This window comes from Balaenoptera physalus, assembly GCF_965194825.1.
Source record: "Balaenoptera physalus genome assembly, chromosome: 1".
In the NCBI taxonomy this organism is placed as follows: Eukaryota; Metazoa; Chordata; class Mammalia; order Artiodactyla; family Balaenopteridae; genus Balaenoptera; species Balaenoptera physalus.
The window spans coordinates 167,362,963-167,379,578 of NC_138882.1; the positions used below are offsets into that span (position 1 = coordinate 167,362,963).

Here is a 16,616-nt window from a genome sequence, read left to right on the forward strand (position 1 = left end):
ATCCCATCTCATTCCCCAACTGGATTATTCCTGAGCTCAGAGTCCATAGGCCCACTCTCCCAACTCTATACAGGTAGAGCGATGAGAGCTCTTGGAAGCAGTTCTGGGAGTCTAAAAAAATGAAGTTGAGTAGAGAAGGAGGGGCCATGGAGCCATGCAATGGGATATCTAACCTAAAGAAGGGGCTGGGGTCTATACCACAGATGGGGCTAAAGAAGGACACTGCTGCCCTTTGAGGGTCCTCAGCTCCATGGAGGCTAAGGGATTAGAAAGAATCAGAATGGACTAGAGAAAGGCTTGTGTCATCTCCCCACTACTGACATTCTGGCAGTCAGCAGTACCAGATGAGTTAGAGTCCTAGAAGGAGGAGGGGAAGGAGGTATCTCAGAGGCAGGCCATGGTCCCCTCCCCTACTCAAAACACTTGGACCAAAGCTCTAGAGCCTGTCTTGGGCAGATGGAGGGTAGAAGGGAAACGCCAAGCTTTAATTTTATTTGTAAATTTAAGTTTTAAAAATGAATGGGAATTTTATCTCAAAATAAAATGGGGAGGGGAGGAAATGGAACTAAGCTGTAAACACCAATATGGCCAACATAAATGTCAAGAAGTTACGGAATTTGGCCAAAACGTTGTTAAAGGATGTGTTGTTCACTGGTAAAGTTAAAAGTAGTGATACAAAAAAATTATCTCATACTGGTTAGGAATGATTCGATTTTAATTTTAGCTGTTAAAAAATAAGACTCCTCCTTTTGATCTCAGAGAAGTTCGATAAGTCTAATAAAGCTGGGAAGACATGTAAAGAACGGTCTTTGGGGACTTCCCTGTTGGCACAGTGGCTAAGAATCTGCCTGCCAATGCAGGGGACATGGGTTCGATCCCCGGTCTGCGAAGATCCCACGTGCCATGGAGCAACTAAGCCTGTGCGCCACAACTACTGAGTCTGTGCTCTAGAGCCCGTGAGCCACAACTACTGAGCCCGTCTGCCACAACTACTGAAGCCTGTGCGCCCTAGAGCCCGTGCGCCGCAACTACTGAGCCCATGCGCCGCAACTACCGAGCCCATGCGCTGCAACTACTGAAGCTCGCATGCCTAGAGGCTGTACTCTGCAACAAGAGAAGCCATGGCAATGAGAAGCCTGCACACCGCAAGGAAGAGTAGCCCCCGCTCACTGCAACTAGAGAAAGCCCAGAAAGTCCCTGTGAAATATTCCTGGTTATTTGCTGACTAGAGCAAAGTTTCAATTTGGTGTCCCCCCAAAATATTGGTCCCTAAAGTTTCTGGTTAAATACATTGGAGAAATAGTCCTGTCTTGAAAATTCATAATAACCATTTGCAATATCAATGGTATCCAAAAGTTCTAGAGTAAAAAAACAATCTGTTTGACCAGCGTTTCTAAAATTTACGTGAATAGAGAATCTTTTTTCCCCCTCCATTATATTTACTAAAAAGTCATAGCAGTAGGGTTCCTTGGGATACATGGAGAGAAACTTAAGGTTAAAATATGTACTCGAATGATAATAGATTTTATCTCAGAAGGTACTTTTAACTTTGTTTTGCTGACTGTTACCACCCACCATGAAAATGTACCACATTGATTGTAAACAGGAGGAGTTGTAAGAACATATATAAATGAGTAGGACAATAATTTTAAAGCCCTAAGAGTGAAACTGGGGTTAGTGTATGTGGGACATATAAAGCTTTAAGATTCAGATATACAGTTAGGTATATCTTCCTGAAATTTCTATTTTAATCAATGGCAAGTAAACTAAAATAGTTTTGGGCTACATTCTCTCAGATATCCTGCGAATGTGGATTCACTCTCTGCTGCTGGAAAGTTTGAGAAGCACTGAATGACAGCTTATGTTTTACTAAGTATAGCTAACAAATTAACAAAAAGATTTTCTGAAAATAAGAAAAGACTTAGAATTATTTAACTGAAACTTAAAGCTGTAATTCTACAACTGAACTCTTTCACATGCTCAATATCTGCCAGTAAATGTCAAAGTTTTCTATGAAGTATTATTATCAAAAAGAATATATCAAAGGAACAATCAGGTATTTTAGATTTTTTTTGAAGTTTTACATTAAATTAAGGACATAGTTTAGGGAGATGCCTTCTATTAAAATACTTATATTCTGGTACTTTCGTAGAAATAAGTCCCTCTCTCAAGGTGAAAAAGGGGATATGATTTAGTTACTGAAAGTTTCATCTAATTTCATGTGGAAACAATTGGAAGTGCAGAGAAGAATATTTCTTTCTCTTTTTTCTGAGATTAAAAAAATATGCCTAAGAACAGAAGTTCCTGAATAAAAACATTTCACCCAAAGTATAGGCTTACCTGTATTCCAGCATGGCTACAGAGGTAAAAATCAAACTCATATGGGTGTGTAATGTCTGTATCAACTGTTGTTCCAGCTGGGATATTGCCACTTCTTCCGACCTAGATTTGTTTGGTCAAAGTTTAAACAAACAAGACAAAGGTAAAGAATGTGTCTGAAAGCACTTTTAAAAAGATATAAATACATAGGCCGATTCCATGTTTCACTACTTCCGGCTTGAAATACTACTTAAGCAGGCATTAAGAGCAGACCTTATTCTAGTCCTAGTTCCTATTCTTAAATGTTGCTGAAAGTGAAAGCTGATAACAAAGAGCTATTAGTCTCTACTGATGCTTAGCTGGTAGTTGATCGCAATACGGGTAGAAAACTTAAAAAATTTTTTTTAAAAAGTTACTTTAAGTGCTCCAATTTGTGACATCTGTGCAGAGCAGGTACTCTTGAATGTGCAGTTTTATGAAAATTAGCATTTTTCTCAGAGAACCCTAGATTTTTAGAGGGAAAGAATGCTGACAACAGCATCAACTAGAGTCACCATTTGTTAACCATTTATGTGTCAGGTACTTTACATACGTTATTTCTAATCCTCATAATCCTGCAAAGTTAGGTATTATTCCCATTTGTCTGGGGGGAATCTACAGCTCAGGAATACAAAATAACTTGCCCAATAGCATACAATAAAGGGCATAACTGAGAGTCAGACATGGAAATGACTGCAAAGGCCCTATTTCTTTTATTTCATATTAGCAGTTTCAACATCTTGTAAGAAAACAGACACCATGATTTTCTCTGAGTAATACATGATGTAAATGAAAAAGTTCGAAACTCCTGATAATGAAAGTCTCCTAATAAAGCACTTTAAATGCATATATATACTTACCTCTACCTCCTTATCCCTAACATATTTAAAATCATTAATAGTAAGTCGAGGTTTACAAGGCTAACAAATCAGAGACTCTTTTACTGACTCAAACATTATTTCTGCTGTGTGAGGGACTGTTACCAGGTGGTGGCTGGAGTTATATCTGTGTGGACCAACCAGCTAGCTTCACCAAATCACAAAATAAAGAAAACAGTTCATAAACTACTAAATTATGCCTATTCTTAACATACAAGTCTCCTAATTAATATATATTTAAAAGTTTTATTCTCTTTAGAGAGGCGGCAGAATGCCTGGGTTCATATCAGAGCTCCACCAGTTTCTAGTCATGAAATCTAGGGCACAGTATGTTCCTCTCTGTGCCTATTTCCTCATTTATAATTATCTCTCATCTATTATGATTAGTAGATTTAGAGCAAAGATGAAAGAGAAGCAAACAAATGAAGGAAAGGCACAATTAAACATCAGTTGCAAGAAATCATTAAATCTAACTTAGGTTTTCCTGATCTAACTTTTGAAGAAACCTTCGGTTTTCTAGGTACAGAAATGTAATTTGGGGCACAGGCCTTTAACAACATGGAGGCCAAAATAAAACTATCATTACTGCTATTAGAGATGTGGTATAGGACAGTGATTAAGAGTACTCTGGAGCCAGACAGCCTATTTTGAGTCCTAGCTCTACCAATTTAACCTCCATGTGCCACAGTTTCCTACTGTGAAAAATGGGGATAATAATAATAAGTACCTCATAGTGTTGTTTGTGAGGGTTAAATGAGTTAAATTTATAAAAAATATCCAGAACAGTACCTGCCATTATGCCCTCTTTTTCTCTATCACTACCACCATTACCACCACTCTACAACTAGGTAACCTCCACTGAGTGCTTAGCATGTGCCAAGCACCGTTCTAAGTACATTACATATTTTAATTAAAAAAAAATCCTTTCAAAAACCCAAATAAGGCAAATATTAATATTATCCATACCTTGCTCAGAAAGAAACCGGCACAGAGATGTTAAGTTACTTGCCCAAAGCTACACAACGAGTGTAATCAAAGACCAAATATGTACCAAAGACAAGACACACTCCTTTCTTTTTCAGTCTTTTCTATTGATCCCCTTTCCCAAGGGGACACTGACCCTTGTACTCCTCAGATTTCTCTGCTCTAAGGTTTGCAGGATGGGGGCAGAGCACTGAAAATGAAAGTTAGTTTGCATGAATTTTCACTAATCACTCTAGAATGTCCCTAGCTTGTAAAATTAATTTTTACAAGATATTTTAAAAATAGAACATACCTTTTTTCTTCTGAACATTTAAGGAAAATATGAATAAAAAGAACAATTTTAAAACTATGAGTTTCTTCACAACAACAAAAAAGTATAATGGGATTTTGAACATTTGGAGTGTTACTAGAAATTCTAGAAAGTTAAAAATTAACTTATTTTGATGCTTCTATACTCATAATCAATCTGCTTTGCTGTAACCCACTACTATATATCAGAAACTCTGCTGTTGGCAGAGAGCCTTTGTTAAGTGCTCTATGAACTATGTTAGATAACGTTTGCTTATAATAGTATTACAATAAATGTAAGATTACCCTTTCAGTCCTATCAGCACAAAATAATCGAGTGTGATGTCTCTTCTGAACTACAATGTAAGTTATTCCAGGTTGATAGTCTTTCTCCAAACTGATGCAGGCTTCTCGAATTGCTAGTAGTTCATAATATAATACCTAGAGAAGATGAAATGGAAAGATTTGATCTAGTCAGTTGTTCTCCTATACATACTTCAAAGTAAGACAATGATTTAGACTTAGAATTTCTTAAACTCATCACCTCACAGCTAATTATACTTCTCTATTCCATTTTAACTATTATCAGAGCATGGTCTTAGTGATCAAGGCTTACATATCCAGTAAATATTTTAAAAGGGAAAATCTAAGGAAGTATCAAAATTTGACTTTAGGAACTCTCAATTAAGGCTCCTAACTTCAGAACTAGACACCATATTATAAACACAGTATCTGATTTAACCACAGTATGATGAGAATCCCAGGCAACCAACCTGCCTAAACTGCCCCTCTGAAACACCATCCCGATAAAAGATGATACGAGTAGGTTTGAACCGAGTTGACTTATAAAACTGAATGAGAAGTTCTCGGACCATGGAGGCAAGGTCCTGGATGATCTCCTGTCGGGGTCTCTGAACTCTTACTGTAGCACAGTATCTGCTTGGGTGGGCATCCATACTACCTACAACCTAGGTTGAAAAAAGTAAAGAAAACATAGAAATTAAGGTATTCAAAACTATATGAATATGAATTTTACCACAAAAAAGTTGAAAAAAAAGGATTTCATTTAAATTTGTATTTTATTATAACCTTAACTATTTATCACAGTTCATTTTGAAAGTAATAAAAATAGATAATTCCAGTGAAGAACAGAATAAAAGACCCAGTCTAGGGTCAAAAACTATTTTCCCATAAGTAGGCTGTACTTTATATTTAACAATTTGGTTCTAATTTACAGATGTTGCTGGTAAACCTAAATATTAGTAAAGATAGAAAGACAAAGAGATGTGCATAGAGGAAGGAGATAAATAAAAAAGAGGGCCCATTCAACTCTTGATTTCTCTTTATAGCTCTTACAGTTTAGCAAACTACCCCAGAAGCCATATTCAAGATGACTTTGGCATTATCTTAAGAACTCTTATGCTTTATAAATTTTAAATCTTGGTTTTGAGAGTAGCTATCTTAATTTTTTCTCTCTGTGTCTTAATATTGTTATGTGTTTGGAGCAGAGGGAACTCTGAAGCATGAACTTATAAGTTTTCCTTGACTGTAGTCACTCACAGATCTACTGAAGCATGATCACTGGAACCAGAATATTTAAAAGTGTTCACACATCACTGATCAGAGCCTGGGCCAAGAACCAGCTGGTTATTCTACCTCCAGCTTCTCTTTCTTCCAGGGTAGTATCTATAAAAAAGTCATGCTTCAAAAATGGACCTCTGCACCTCCATGTTCACTGCAGCATTATTTACACAGCCAAGACATGGAAACAACCTAAGTGTCCATTGATGGATGAATGAATAAAGAAAATGTGGCATATACATACAATAGAATATCATTTGGCCATAAAAAAGAATGAAATCTTGCCATTTGTGACAACATGGATGGACCCTGAGGGCATTATGTTAAGTGAAATAAGTCAGACAAAGACAAATACCATATGATGCCACTTATATGTGGAATCTAAAAACAAAAAACAAACAAAAAATCCCAACTGCGTTCACAGATATAGAGAACAGACTGGTGGTTGCCAGAGGGGTGGGGTATGGGTGAAATGGCTCAAAAGGTACAAACTTCCAGATGTAAAATAAATAAGCCATGGGGATGTAATGTACAGCATGGTGACTACAGTTAATACTGTACTGCATATTTGAAAATTGCTAAGAGAGTAAATCTTAAAAGTTCTCAGCACTTACAATTCAGGGGACGCCAGTTTGATCCCTGGTCAGGGAACTAAGATCCCAACATGCCTTGGGGCAGCTAAGCCTGGGTGCCACAACTAGAGAGCCCTCACGCTCTGGAGCCCACGCGCCACCAGGAAAGATCCTGTGTGCCCCAACTAAGACCCGGCGCAGCCAAAAAAAAAAAAAAAAAAAGTTCTCCCCATAAGAAAAAACTTTTGTAACTATGTATGGTGACAGATGTTAACTAGACTTATTGTAGTGATCATTTCACAATATATATGAATATCAAATCATGTTATACACCTGAAACTAAAATAATGTTATATGTCAATTATACATCAATTAAAACATAAATAAATAAAAACAAACTATTTCAAAAGAGTACCTAAATTCCCGTCAGTAATTTAAACATCTTATTAGAAACCAAGATATGGAAAATTCTTATATTTCTCTTCAGTCTTAGGTCAGATTAGAAAATAACCAAGAGTTTTTTAAAAAGTGAGCTAGAACTTGTCTACTTCTTTAGGTACATGGAATTGTATCTGCTTTTTTTAATCTTCCCTAAGTAAAAAAAAAAAAAAAAAAAAAAGGAACCTGACCGTTTCTTTTCCACTGCTAAAAATAAATCCATACCCCCTCTGATGGCAAAAAAAAGCCTTACAAAATCTTACAAGCCTCACAGTCTGCTATACTACATTCCAATTCCCTGCATTTGAAATTCCTCAACACACCAGATTTTTGCAATTTTAATTCACATCACTATCATGGTAGTATCTATTATACTACATGGCATTTATTACTTACATTGTTTCTCACACTAGTCTTTAAGTTCTTGGGAATAGAAGATATATAGCAAAAATAATCAAATTCTATTTACAAGACCTCTGATAATTATAAAAGAAAGTGAATATTTGGTAGAAATGGATTTAGCAAAAAGGGACAATGACAACCCAGAAGTCCAAAAGAATTTAAAAGTGCTTAAACTTCTTGGAAAACAACCCTAAAATAGCAAATCCAAAGTAAGTCTTTAGAAATTTTGTATCATTTTATCTTCTCTAGGATCATTTTAATGACTATCAGAGATTGCTCAATACTACCTCTAGGACACTTGAAATGTACACAATTGATGCATAACATTAAGAATACAATGAAATATAATTTATTAATAGATAAAAGTCAATTTTCTTCATTAATGAAAAGAGCTTGTGAAAAATTTAATATTACTATCATTTTCAAGGAAAGATTAAGATTTATCAGATTTTTAAAATTAAAAGTAAAGATTATAATGAATGATAGAAAAAATATATAAAAAATCTTACAGTTTAATTTCTGAAATTTATCAAGTATGCCTAAAATATGTTGACATTTTCAAAATGTTGACATTTGTTAAAATCAAGCAATTTTCTTTCTTTTTTTAACATCTTTATTGGAGTATAATTGCTCTACAATGGTGTGTCAAGCAATTTTCAAGTTGGGTAAAATATCATCTGGCTTTATGAAGTTTATAAGAAATACACTTTTGAACTGATACAGAAAGGTTACAAATATAAAGGTGGGCAAAAGATAGAACAGGCAAATGTTAAAAGTAAGAGGAGCAGTAATAAAGAATTCAAGTGCAAAGTATTAAACTGGACAAAGATGAAAGATATTTTATACTGAAAAAAATGCAGTCCAGCAAACTTATATGTAATGCATCTTTCTGTAACAAAGACACTACTGAAATACATAAACTCTGAATTACAAAAAGTAACTGAAAATATACAACCATGGAGAGGTCAAACAGACAAATTAAAGTAGGATACAGAAGAGTTGAGTAATATAATTAATAAACTTGATTTAATAGATATATACAGAACTTGCAGCCTCCAAACCAGAGGATATCATTTTTTTCAAAAACCCAAAGAACATTTGAAAGTTGGCTCTGGACAGATCTACATATAGATATATATATTTATAAAACTTTATAAATACATTTTTTAAACTTTATATTTATAAAAGTTGGTTTCAAAGAAAATGTCATTAAAATTCAAAAAGTTAAAACCAAAATGTTGATCTTTGTCTAAACTTTAGATAAGATAAACCTGTCTAAAGATACTCACAGCAGCAATAGAAGGCTTCTTCCCATCCCCAGCTGGTGGATGAGTGACATCTGCTCCCAAAAAGATCACTGGTTGCTGGAACACAGAAGGTCTTAAACACAGTTTTAAAAAGAGTTAGATCATTTTTTTCATTATCCTTTTACCTATTTCACACTACTGCAACACAACTGCAAGTTGCTGGCATAGCACAGAGGAGGTCCGTTATAGACAACTTCATAGGCTTGAACTACTGACAGCTTTATTCTCTTAATTCATGAATCTCTATTAAGTGAAGTATTCAGAGCAGTTTTCTGCCTTAAGCAGTGGTGCTGGTGGTTGCAAAGGTCAACTGCTGCTAGCATTCTTAATAGGCATAAAATGATAAACTTCCTCATATTAATCCACTGATTTGTATCAATCATTCTTTAATCTACTTACATTTTAAGCCAATGTAATCTCTCAAGGAGATAAAGAATCATTAAACCACACTGGAAGGGATTATGGGACTCTACTACTCTCCCGCCTCTGACCAAAAGTATAAAATTTGAGTAACATAAATTTAATAGTCATAAAGTAGCTAGCAGTTCATTTTATTTTAAAACTGTATCCTTTAAGATTCAAATGACTCTTAGTTCTTGGAGTTGTTGATAAAATTCTATATTCATGTCATTTATGAATCTCATATTTAATAGGGATGGGAAATAGAGGCAGTATGGAAAAACAGGAAAAAAAGAGCTTCTGTGTCAACAAGATATTTAATTTTTTAGAGCCCTAGTTGCTTCAACTATTAAAAGGAAACCTGTTGTTCAATTCTCCAAATAACGGCCTCTTCCCCAGCACCCTATTTCTAGGTCATTACGTGTCATACTTCCTAAGAGCTCTTAGACATGATGGTGATATAACAGTAACATCTGTTGTCCCACTGACTCCGCCAGGAGTTGATATGGCTTCCTTAATTGATTTACTTAATTGACATGCCCCCCCATCCAACCCCACCCAAAGCCCCTAAAGGAGGGAAGAAAGGTTTCCCTCACTTTCTAGGTGAGTGAGTTGCCTCATGACACCAGCTTGAAGATGACTACCAAACAATGAGAAAGTTCTTCAAGCTGGGCTCTCCAGTGAAAAATAAATAAAATTCTCAATACTTTCTAGCCAGGGACGAGGTACTTTGCATACTAAATGAAAATGGAGATGGGAGGGGATTTTTCATAAAGGAATCTTGTAAATTTTGCCAATCAAAACTCTTAAGTTTTTGCCAAAATGTCTACTTATCTCCCATGGCAGGAATCATCAAAGCTGTCTCTTACATAGGTCTTAGATATGGCAATACAGAGAAAAATTAATATTTTATTGGTGATTAGCTTATCTTACCTTTGATGAGGTACAAGAATATTATTGATCCCTCCAAGTTTAACATTTATCTTTAGGCACAGGTTTGAGAGAGTTTGAGGGGATGTTTTTATTACATTCTTGACTTGAACACACTGTGTAGCCATACCCAAAAGTGTATCTCCAACACGCTTCACCTCCGCTATGGAACAAATACAAATACCTCTAGTTATAAAAAGGCAAATTTTACTGAAAATTAAGCTGCTATGTATGCTTTCCCCTTGTGAAATACATCACTGTATTACAGGATACCAAAACTTATACCAATACTAAAACAATGTTATTAAAATTTAAAGTATACTTCCTTTCTTTTTTTTTTTCAGCCATGCTGCGCGGCTTGTGGGATTTTAATTCCCCGACCGGGGACTGAACCCAAGCCCTCTGCAGTGAGAGCGCGGATCCTAACCACTGGACTGCCAGGGAATTCCCTATACTGCCTTATTTGATTATATAAATGTGCAGAGTTTTGAGGGCATTCAAGAGTGCAATTAGTGGGACTTCCCGGTGGTCCAGTGGTTAAGAATACGCCTTCCAATGCAGGGACGCAGGTTCAACCCCTGGTGGAGGAACTAAAATCCCACGTGCCGTGGGGCAACTAATCCTGTGCACCGCAACTACTGAGCCCATGTGCTCTGGAGCCTGCATCTGCAGGCCACAACTAGAGAAGCTCTCACGCTGCAATGAAGACCCAGCGCAGCCAAAATTAAAAAAAAAAAAAAAAAAAAGAGAGTGCAATTAGTAATATACTATCTTAAATGTTTTAACTTGATATCTAGCCAATTAAAATAAACTAGATCTTTTGAATGAACTGTTTCCAGCATTTCTGAAAACTGTGTTCTACAATATACAACTATAAAATATGAAAAATAATCCTAAAAAATAAAGTATACTTACTGCCTTGAAGATTAGCTTAAGTATTTAGTGATAATTTTTTCCAGTTGTTTTCTTCATATATAAGGAAGCATACTTTTGTCTTCACGAAAATAGTATAACCACAATAACCGAAAAACCAGAGAAAAATATCATACATAAACCCTTATTAGTATTTACTTGTACTCTCTTCCAATAATGTTCTCATTTGCATTATTTTAATGCAGTTATAATCACAGTATACTTACAGCTTTCAATCTAATTCTCCAAACTTTAATTTAGAAATATAGAGGTATTACTGTATAAAGGTTTTTATCCTGTTCCTTTCCTTATCCTGTTTCCTGTTCCTCTCCCCCTCTCTGCCATTGTAACTACCATAAAGAGTTCGGTGTACATAACTTCTTATATATAACACATGGAAAACACTTTTAAACAAAAATTGAGAATATACTATACACTCTATTGTGTAACTTGTCATATTCACTTAATAATATAGTATGTTCTGAATGCCAATATATAGATGCCCTTATTATTTATAACAACAGCTGTTACTTTGTTTTTAAATGCCATAAGGTATCTAACCACTACTCATACACCGACATATTTTTAACTTTTTCCAGGTTTCCGTTATTTCAAACAATGCTATGAATAACATCCTTGTATATTTAACTTTCATTTGGTTGTATAACTATAGCTTCAGAATAAATTTCTACAGGTAGAATCGAGGGATCAGAGATATATATACTTAACATTTTTATAGATACTGAAAAGTTGCCCTCTAAAAAGGTTTATTAATTCATCCAACAAATATTTAATGAGCCACCTAATACATGCTAGTACTGTGCGAAGCTCTGGATATACAATGTTAAGTCAAGAGAGACATTGTTCTTGCCCTCACAGAGCTTATAGTCTAGTCAGAGAAATAGCCATTAATTAAATAACTTCAAATTTAACATTGTAACTGTGAAACAACATAAAGGAGTGGTAACAAGGTGCTGTAAGACAATAAAAGTGAGAGAATTTGACCTTGTCAGGGAGGTCAGGCAAAGCTTCCCCAAGGAAGGGATGTCTGAACTAAAATTCAAAAGAATGTATGTTTACTTGGTAAAGGGTGGAAGATGGATTATGAGAAGCAATGCAGGTAGAAGGAAGAGGATAAACAAAGAGTTTCTGCAGGGAAAAAAGAGCATACAGTGAGATGAATTCTGAAGAGGTAAGAAGTCATGGATTAGGGGCTTCCCTGGTGGCACAGTGGTTAAGAATCCGCCTGCCAATGCAGGGGACATGGGTTCAAGCCCTAGTCTGGGAAGATTCCACATGCCACGGAGCAACTAAGCCTGTGTGCCACAACTACTGAGCCTGAGCTCTAGAGCCTGTGAGCCACAACTACCAAGCCCTCGTGCCAGAGCTACTGAAGCCTGTGCGCTTAGAGCCCAGGCTCCGCAACAAGAGAAGCCACCGCAATGAGAAGCTCGCGCACCACAACAAAGAGTAGCCCCCGCTCACTGCAACTAGAGAAAGCCTGTGCACAGCAACGAAGACCCAACTCAGCCAAAAATAAAAAATAAATAAATTTATTAAAAAAAATAAAGTCACGAATTAGAACATGCAAACCCCTGGAAGATAATCTTAAATATCAATTTTACCAATTGTATAATGAAAAACTACTGAAGTGGGGGTGATAGGGAAGAGGATAAAATCAGATTTGTACTTTAAAAATACCACTTTGGACATTAGCTATAGCACCAATACATAAAAGATTAGAAGTCATCATTTCCATCCTCACAACAACAACAAAAAAAGCTGAACAAACTGAAAATTAATGACTGGTCTTAGTCTTAGATCCATCAGAGAAAACTGCCACCCCCAAAACAGGTGAATACAGAGAATCACAGCCAAGATCAGCTTATTAGAAGCAGAAGCTGATGAAGCCATTAACTGCAGGAACAATTAAACACTGACTCCTGGGAATTCCCTGGTGGACTAGTGGTTAGGACTCCACACTCTCACCGCCAAGGGCCTGGGTTCAATCCCTGGTTGGGGAACTAAGATCCCACAAGCTGTGCAGTGTGGCCACAAACCAACCAACCAACCAACAAAACAAAACAACGAAAAACAACATGCACCAAAAACCCACACACACTAACTCCTATAACTCAATAAGAAAAAACCCAAACAATCCAAATAAAAATGACCACAGGAGTTGAATAGACATTTCTCCAAAGAAGATCTACAAATGTTCAATAAACACATGAAAAGATGTTCCACATCACTAATCATTAGGAAAATGAAAATGGAAACCATAAAGAGATACTACTTCACACCCAATAGGATGGCTAAAATAAATAAATAAGTATTGGCAAGAACGTAGAGAAACTGGAACCTTGTACACTGCTGACAGGAATTCAAAATGGTGCAGACTCTGTACAAAACAGTAAGGCAATTGCTCAAAAAACTAAAACAGAATTATATAATCCAGCAATTTCACTTCTGGTAATATACCCAAGAAAAGTGAAAGGAAGGACTGAACAGAGAGCTGTATACTCATGTTCAAAGCAGCATTATTCACAATAGCCCAAAGGTGGAACTAATCCAAGTGCCCATTGATAGATGAATAGATAAACAAAATGTGTATATACATAACAATGGAATGTTATTCAGCCTTAAAAAGGAAGAAAATTCTGGGCTTCACTGGGTGGGTGGGATGGGGAGGGTGGGAGGGAGGGAGATGCGGGAGGGAGGAGATATGAGAACGTGTGTATATCTGTAGCTGATTCACTTTGTTATAAAGCAGAAACTAACACACCATTGTGAAGCAATTATACTTCAATAAAGATGTTTTAAAAAAAAAAAAATTTGGCACCTGGGACTTCCCTGGTGGTCCAGTGGTTAAGACTCTGCACTTCCACTGCAAGGGGCTCGATTCCTGGTGGCGGAACTAAAAGCCCGCGTGCCACGCAGCGCGGCCAAAAAAAAGAAAAAAAAAAAAAATTGACACCAAGTGACTGATTTATAGAAGGCATCACCTACACCAACATGAGACAAATGTAGAGGTCCCAGGGCTCTGGCAAAACAGGGCAGGACTACAGAAGAAACTGAAATACAGGCAGCAGCACTCAATGAACAAAAATTGAATTTAAAAAGTGGCAAATGATGAACGAGTTTTTTTATGAAAAAAACAAATGGGATGACAGCTATAAAGGTGCTGTTTTTGAAAATAAGAATTCCAGAATAATTTAACACTTGAAACCATGTGAGTAGATAATTTGATTTATAAGTAAACATAAGCAAATAATTTTTTAAAAAGTGAAGGGGAAATATGACAAATAAAAACTAAGGGAGGGGCTTCCCTGGTGGCGCAGTGGTTGAGAGTCTGCCTGCCAATGCAGGGGACACGGGTTCGAGTCCTGGTCTGGGAGGATCCCACATGCCGCGGAGCAACTGGGTCCGTGAGCCACAACTACTGAGCCTGCGCGTTTGGAGCCCGTGCTCTGCAACAAGAGAGGTCGCGATAGTGAGGGGCCCGCGCACCGCGATGAAGAGTGGCCCCCGCTCGCTGCAACTGGAGAAAGCCCTTGCACAGAAATGAAGACCCAACACAGCCAAAAATAAATAAATAAATAAATAAAAAATTTTAAAAAAACTAAGGGAATCTGTTGACAGTAGACTTGCCTTGAAAGAAATGATAAAAGACATTTTTCAGAAAGAAGGAAAAGTATACAGGTCGGAAGTCCAAATCTATACATAAAAAAAGGTCAGAGAAGGAATAAATAAAAGTAAAATAAGATCTTTTACTTTCTTATTCTTAACTGAACTAAGAGATACTGTTCAAAATAATAATAGCAACAATATATTGTGTGGTTACAACTTATGGATAGGTGAAATGAATGACAGCAATATTGTAAGGGGGAGGGAGGAATTGGGAATACTTTGTTATAAGGTATCTACACTATCTGTGAAGTGGTACAGAATTATTGAAAGCGAACTCAGATTAGTTGTAAATGTATACTGCAAACTCTAGGGAAACCACTAAAAGTAAAAAAAAAAAAAAAAAAGTATAACTGATGTAAGAGAGAAAATGGAATAATATAAAATGCTCATTTAAAACCATAAAATGGAGGGGCTTCCCTGGTGGCGCAAGTGGTTAAGAATCCGCCTGCCAATGCAGGGGACATGGGTTTGAGCCCTGGTCCAGGAAGATCCCACATGCCGCGGAGAAACTAAGCCTGTGTGCCACAACTACTGGGCCTGCACTCTAGAGCCTGGGCTCCACAAGAGAAGCCACTGCAATGAGAAGCCCACGCACCGCAACAAAGAGTAGCCCCGCTCACCGCAACTAGAGAAAGCACACGTGCAGCAACGAAGACCCAATGCAGCCAAAAATAGATAAATAAAATAAATAAATTTATTAAAAAAAACCCATAAAATGGAGAAAAAGAGGGGAAGATAAAATATAAGACCCAGGGACTTCCCTCGTGGTGCAGTGGTTAAGACTCCACGCTCCCAATGCAGGGGGCCTGGGTTCGATCCCTGGTCAGGGAACTAGATCCCACACGCATGCCGCAACTAAGAGTTCACATGCCACAACTAAGGAGCCTGAGTGCCACAACTAAGGAGCCTGCCTGCTGCAACTAAGACCCACCGCAACCAAAAAAAAAAAAAAAGACCCAAACTACATGTTGCCTACAAGAAACCAATTCTAAAATAAAGTGATGCAGAAAGATATACCATGCTAACACCAAGAAAAAGAAAACTGAAGTTGCTGTATTTTTTCACACAAAGTAGATTTCAGAACTAGGAAGATTATCAGGGATAAAGAGGGGTATTACATAATAATAAAAGGGTCAATTCTTCAAGAAGACAGGACAATCTTTAACATGTATGCAGCTAAGAAAAGAATGCCAAAATAAGTGAGGCAAAAACTGATAGAATTGCAAGGAGAAACAAACAAATCCACTATTATAGTGGAGACTTCAATGCACTTTCATCAGTAATTGACAGATCCAGCAGGCAGAAGATAAGTATATATTCAATAGCTGACTTGAACAGTACCATCAATCAATTGATTCTAAGAGTCATTTATAAAATACTTCATTCAATAACAGCAGAATACACATTCTTCTCATGCTCACATGGAACATTCATTAAGGAAGACCACATTATGGTCCTAAAACACACCTTAACAAATCTGAAAGAACAGAAATCATACAAAGTATGGTCTCAGACCACAGTGGAATTAAACTACAAATCAATAATGGAAAGATAGCGAGGAAATCCCAAAATATCTGTATATTAAACTACATAATTCTATGAGACATGGATTAAAGAAAAAGTCTTGAGAAATTTAAAAATATTTTGAACTAAATCAAAATGAAATACAACTTACCAAAATTAGTGTGATGCAGTGAAAGCAGTACTTAAGAGACAAATTTATGGCACTGAATGCAGAGAAGAAAGATCTAAAATCAATAATCTATGTTTCTACCTTAGAACGATAAAGAAGAACAATACAGGCCTAGAACAAGCAGAAGGAAAAAAATCTTAATTAGAGCAGAAATCAATGAAATTGAAAATAAGAAATCAACAGA

At 36.5% G+C, this 16,616-nt stretch overlaps 1 protein-coding gene across 5 annotated transcripts in view; it reads right to left on the reverse strand.

Moving 5' to 3' along the window:
• AGO3 (argonaute RISC catalytic component 3) overlaps positions 1-16,616 on the reverse strand; it is a 137,542-nt gene that overhangs the window by 24,601 nt on the left and 96,325 nt on the right. For all 5 annotated transcript variants that reach the window (XM_082415770.1, XM_082415774.1, XM_082415773.1 and 2 more), the window contains 5 exons: positions 10,141-10,300; positions 8,791-8,881; positions 5,282-5,476; positions 4,815-4,949; positions 2,341-2,442 (listed from right to left, as the gene is read on the reverse strand). In XM_082415770.1, coding sequence (XP_082271896.1) covers positions 2,341-2,442; positions 4,815-4,949; positions 5,282-5,476; positions 8,791-8,881; positions 10,141-10,300 — 683 coding nt within the window. The remainder of the gene's footprint in view (positions 1-2,340; positions 2,443-4,814; positions 4,950-5,281; positions 5,477-8,790; positions 8,882-10,140; positions 10,301-16,616) is intronic.